The sequence below is a fragment of the Leptonotus elevatus genome, chromosome 5, assembly GCF_054856555.1.
Source record: "Leptonotus elevatus isolate MCC_2025b chromosome 5, RoL_Lele_1.0, whole genome shotgun sequence".
In the NCBI taxonomy this organism is placed as follows: Eukaryota; Metazoa; Chordata; class Actinopteri; order Syngnathiformes; family Syngnathidae; genus Leptonotus; species Leptonotus elevatus.
In genome coordinates this window covers 10378844-10384881 of record NC_141243.1, presented here as the reverse complement: position 1 = coordinate 10384881, position 6038 = coordinate 10378844, and the positions used below count along the sequence as shown (strand labels likewise).

The 6038-nt window shown below is 44.2% G+C and overlaps 1 protein-coding gene across 1 annotated transcript; it reads left to right on the top strand.

Moving 5' to 3' along the window:
• The first annotated feature begins 604 nt into the window (after positions 1-604).
• Positions 605-5587, top strand: znf367 (zinc finger protein 367). The gene is made up of 5 exons (XM_086074999.1): positions 605-1164; positions 2306-2456; positions 2583-2702; positions 3339-3477; positions 3559-5587. Exons 1-5 carry the CDS (start codon positions 892-894, stop codon positions 3821-3823), a joined length of 948 nt encoding a protein of 315 aa, XP_085931125.1. The 5' UTR covers positions 605-891; the 3' UTR covers positions 3824-5587.
• Positions 5588-6038: the final 451 nt, after the last annotated feature.

The following is a 6038-nucleotide window of genomic DNA, read 5'->3' as shown; positions in this document are numbered from 1 at the left end:
ACGATGGCGCCAAACACATGGGTTTTTATTTTATTTGTATCTGTGTGCAGCTTCTGCATATCGAATATCATATATATATATATATATATATATATATATATATATATATATATATGTATGCCTGCCTATTACTTTTTGATATTTAAACACAAATAAGAATTTACATTTCTCGATGCTTGTCTCACAGTGCCTCCTTTGTTCTGAGTATTTCCGGTTTCAAATCATTACGTAACACGTGCTGGCGCTTTAGCGTATACTGTACCTTTAAAAGTACCCCAAAACGTAATAACGTCAAATAGAGTCGTGTGCGCGGGAAAAGGCCACCATCTGCTCATCGGCGCTGTAAAATTAACCGCCTTTCACTCTCATTGGATCCGCCCAGGCCGCGCGTGCGGCAACATCCGCTTCCTTGGCCAATCCGGCGAGTGCGCGCGCCCGGAGTTCAAACCTGATAGGGCAAAAAGTGTCGACCAATCACAACCACCGACCGCTATGACTTCCTGGCTACTGGCGGAGCGATTCGCTAATAGGACGAGCCTGGTCATCCTATTGGTCGCTTTCGTTATGTTGGTGAGATACGCTGTGGCTGATTGGTACGTTTACTGCTCGGGCGCGATTTTGCAACGCGGTGCAATCAGTTGTGTGGGGAATACTGCTCAGACTGGACTCGCGGCACTAGGACCGACACAAGTCGTTTTTATTTAGCTTTGCAGGGATATTTGTTGACTAAGGACCGAGTTATTCTTTCCCCCTATTGGAAATGAAGGACGTATTTAGCCCGGATTAACACGGCGCGCCGTTTTTCGTGAGACGTTTAACTACCGAAGGGAGGAAACCACGAAAAAGCCGTCCGAATTTTCAGCCATTTCCGGTACTTTAGACATACAAACAATGGCCGACAACAAGCACCCTCACGTTATCTTCTGCAACGACTCGCCCAAGGGAGTCCTGGTGTCCGTCATCAAGACCACCCCTATCAAACCCAAGAAGGTCGAGGCCATGACGCCAGCGAGCCCAGGATTCAGCGACTTCATGGTTTACCCGTGGAAATGGGGGGAAAACGCCCACAACGTGACACTGAGCCCGGGCTCGCTGAGCGGGTCTTCGTCTCCAGGCGGGCCAGTCGGAGACGCCGACGCGGCGTCTTCACCGGACCAGAACAAGGTACGAGATTTTAAATTGTTAATGACGCCACTGGTGTAAACGTAAAGAAATAACGACACGATGTAAGACTTAATATGATTTTCTATGACAGAAGGTCGTTCAAAAAGGGGGGAAAACAGGGTGTGCTTTGGTGGGTTTAAACCCCTTCCTGGTTTGTCGAGCAGCTGCTCGCATCCATGACGTCTCGCCTGGCGCCAAAAAATGTAACAGGAAGTGAATGAGTTAACGTGATCTTCGTTGCTGAAACTCTCGCGAGATCGTGAACTAAAACAAAAGGCCAAGTTTTCTCTTTGTAGTTCTTTGATGTTTACTTTAATGTCGACTGTATTCTTTTGTTTACATTTATGACGTGGATTGTGCTTTGCTTCTTGGCCAGATCAGCCCTGAAAGAGACGTTTTTATTTTCTGGTTAAATAAAGGTTTTGATTGAATGATTTTGATTTATGCTTATGTATTGTATTTGTGAGGGCTCGAATTTGAGATGGTGCATCTCAAGGGGCTGCGAACGAATATAAGAGCTGTCAAAATGATACACAATGCTGCACTTTTGGTGTTAGCGTTAGTTATTAATCCCTCTTGTGTATGCTTATTTGATAACAACAATGTTATGAACAATTCTCGGTACAGCACAGCATTGTCTAATCATAATCAGTGCCTTATTTGTGGAAAATAAAGCCATTATTCATCCATCCATCCATTTTCTTAACCGCTTGTCCTCACAAGGGTCGCGGGGGGCGCTGGAGCCTATCCCAGCAGGTTTTGGGCAGTAGGCGGGGTACACCCTGAACTGGTTGCTAGCCAATTGCAGAGCCATTATTCGGTTGTATGAATAGCAACAGGTGGATACTTAGGATGAGTATTTAATTGCTCTGTCTGCCATTATACATCGGTGGCATAGAACAAATACACTATTTGTAGTAATTAATTAAATTTAGAATCATTTTGGACCAATTAACTGAAAATGGATAAACTAGTGTGCCACGGCAATGATTGAGAATCGGTAAATACAGTTGTGTAGCTATAAATTGTCTGATTAATACCTCTCTTGACCTTTACCAATCAAAGATGAGTATTATCTTTTTTGTGTATGTTGTGTTTGTAAGTTTTTGATTTTGATATGATTTTTGTTGTTGTGGGTAAGGATGGCATCCGTAGAGGGCGCCCTCGAGCCGACACGGTCCGGGAGCTGATCAGCGAGGGGGAGACGTCGTCCAGCCGCATCCGTTGCAACATCTGCAACCGGGTGTTCCCCAGGGAAAAGTCACTCCAGGCCCATAAGAGAACACACACGGGTGAGTTGTGACAGGCAAAATGTGTGTGTGTGTAGAGCACATTCGGAAGGCAGATGGTATTTATGTGAGATATGTATCACACGATAATTGATAACCCTGACGGGGCCTATGCTTTCTTCCCTCCAGGTGAGAGGCCGTATTTGTGTGACTATCCTAACTGCAGCAAGGCATTTGTCCAGAGTGGTCAGCTGAAGACCCACCAGCGTCTGCACACCGGAGAGAAACCCTTCGTCTGCTCTGAGAAAGGTGCTAGTTTTGTGCAAATCTTTATTATGGTCACCCATTTGAGTCGAGTCGAAACGAGTGTGGCACGTGGTGATGATATGGAACTGTCCGTGTGCTTTCCCGGTGGCTGCAAGCGTGCTCAGTCATTACACGTAAAACATGATGGAAAAACATAACGGTGTGTTTCGTTACACAGAATGCGATGAACAACGATGCCTAAGTGCAATGATTCAAACAGTATAATAAAAGATCAACTTGAGAGTCTTAAAGGCTTGTACCTGCAAGAGGCGTTGCAATGCGGCTTCATCCGTTGTTTCCTGCAGGTTTAACATGCATAAATTACAATGTTACACATTTGGAAAAGAATGTTTGACGGCTCCCGAAATGTTGACATTTACCATAGGATTGAATAGGTATTGTCATTCAGCAGTTTCCTTGTCTGAATATAAATGACACCCATTGAAATGCACTGGAAGGGAATAACTATTTTATGTATTAGATATTTGTTATATGAATTGGTAAGCAGTATTTTCTTTCTGCCAAAAATGAGTATCAGCCTTAAATAATCTAATTAAACTAGACACTCGCTGCCTCACATTGACTCAAGGAAGCTTGAACACCCTGAAATGTTTATTGAATATGTCGTTTCATTGTCAGAGTGCGGCAACCGATTCACGCACGCCAATCGTCATTGCCCCAGACATCCATTCTGCCGTCTGAAGAGGGAGGAGCCAAAGGAGGGCACGGACAAGGCGCAGTCTGTGGACAACAAGGCAGTGGCAGAGTGGCTGGCAAAGTAAGACAACTTCCACTTGGCGAATGATGTCTTCGCGGCCGGCACGTTCTGCGGTTCAAAAATGCCGGCGGTTCCTCGCAGGTACTGGCAGACCCGAGAGCAGCGCGCCCCCACCGCCTCCAACGCCAAGGCGAAGGCGCAGGGCAAAGCCAGGGCGGAGGACCAGGAGCAGCGGGACCCCATGGAGTTCCTCCAGTCTGATGAGGAGAACGACGAGGAGGAGGACGCGGCCGAGGAGGAGAAGAGCAGCCAGGGGGGAGCCGCCAAACGCCGGCTCCAGGAGCAGCGGGAGCGTCTCCACGGCGCTTTGGCGCTCATTGAGCTGGCCAACAATCTGTCTGCCTGAGCGGCTCCTCCCTCCCCGTATTGCGTCTGTCCAGCCCCAGTCTGCCTTCCTTCCCTCTAGCGTGCTGTAGCTAGACCACCATCAAGTACACATCTACTCGTTTCTTCTTGGCTTTCAAGAATTGACCTGAGATTAGCGTTCACGACTTCCCCGCACAGCATCGATCCCGTTCCTCCCCAGGAAGGCACAAGCTAAAGCACCTTATTCAGCTTCCATTTATCCTTTTAGGCTGCTATGGTAGATGTAACTATATGAAGAATGTCGCTCTTCTTTTCTGCCTTTTAAAGGCGAACAAAGAGTACTTGTTGTGTTTTTAAGTTGATTTCATTTGCACTTTGACGGTAACAAATTTATAAAGGTATGTTTTCAAGTGTGAGTGACTGTAAATATGGTTGAAAGTTTTGCAAACAGGGTGTGCGCCTCACAAGTCGGTCAGTCGCGGCCTCTCGTGTCTGACAATGGGCGGGGTTGTTGTTGTTGTTTTTTTTGGGGGGGGGGGGGGTCCTTCTGGGGAGAACATTGCAAGCCTAATCCATTTTTACAGCGTCGTCACGTGCACTTAAAACAGTTTTCCACCAAGCAGTGTAGTACTATGGAGCATTTTATTTTCTCGTTTGTGTTTGGTAGGCTTAAGCCACGTTTAGTTTGGATCAGGTACTTCAAACCCTAATCAGGCTCGTCTTTCCACTGCAGGGGTTCGGACGGCATCCACCGTGTTCAAATTTTTTTTTTTTACATATATACACAGTATATACTTTCCCCCCCCTTTACATTCAATTGACTCATACCATTAAAGAAGATTATGATTCTGCTGACCAATCAATGGACAGCAACGTGTGCTAGCACTCTCCGCCACTGCTTGGTAGAAATCGGGTTTCACGCTTGGCAGTGGTGCGGTGCGGCACCGAAAGGGAAGGGTAGCACTTGAACATATTCGTTGATCAGGGTTTATTTTTTTCCAAACTGCTGCTTGGTGGAACCCAAGGTCAGGATTTTATAGTTGACCGTTGCCATCTTTTATATTAAAAGGTAGCAAATTCATTCTAAGAGGCTTATCCAAATGATTCAGATCCGAACCCCAGATGACACCTTTTGGGGAAGTTTAGGTCAGTATTTTAAAAAGAAAAATGAAGCACTTGTGTTTTAAAATAAATGTTGGATTATGCTTGCAATGCCTAGAATAACTTTGGGAAAAACTGCTTTTATTTGTCTCGAACCAATTTGTGTGTGTGTGCGTTTGCTGTTTTTTTATGGTTGCCTTTGAAGCTACACTACACAAAAACACTGTATCAAGCTTCGTAATAGCCCAACTTAAAAACGTTTTTTGTTTTCATAAGTAAATCTATAACCAAACTTAAAGAAAAAAATATTTTTGGAGTCGTAAATGTTCTGCGAGGTGAAACTGGAAGTTAGTTGTTAAATAATCAAGTCACCAAATGTTTATTGTACCCGATAATAGTCTATTCTGAAGCGTTTCTAACCTTTAGTCATAGTATGTGTGTGGTTTGACAAAATTATGGCATTTAATATATACAGATTGTTAGAATAATATTATGCACAACTTACCAACCGCTTGGAGGTGGAATTCTAGAATCAGTTCTCCAATGTTAACGTATCCCTGACAGTCCTGTATAGAGTGATTCTTGCTTGCTTGTTCATTTTATAGTGTAACAATTACAAAAAGCTCGGTTTTCTCCTAACAAGCTGTACACTCTTATAACATTGTTGGTTTTCAATAAACATTCACGGATCCTGACACGGTCATTTGGTGTGTGTGTGTTGTTGTTTTTTGTCCTCTATATTTTAATTAATAAAACGTCACTCCAATAAACAGCACCACCCAGTGGCAGATATTGCAATTGCACACGTTTAGTTCCAAGATCATATGGCTAAAGGAATCTTCTGAAACGTGAATGGTCATATCAATCAATACCTGGTGATGCTTCTGTGGGCCTTCCGCATGGTTTGTTGGTAAATGAGTATGTAAGTCCACCTGACAGACTGCAAAAGAGAAAATGTGTTTTTTTTTCAGCTAGGAGGATGATGATGATGAATGATTGATTATTGTGAATTTAGTTTATCATGTCTTTACCTCAATTTACGGACAAGACCAGCAAGGTTTTGGCAAGGTATATCCATTTATAGAGCACGTTTCACAAACAGTGCTTCACCCAACCAAAAGCACTACACTTAAAAGCATTTACATACAACACCT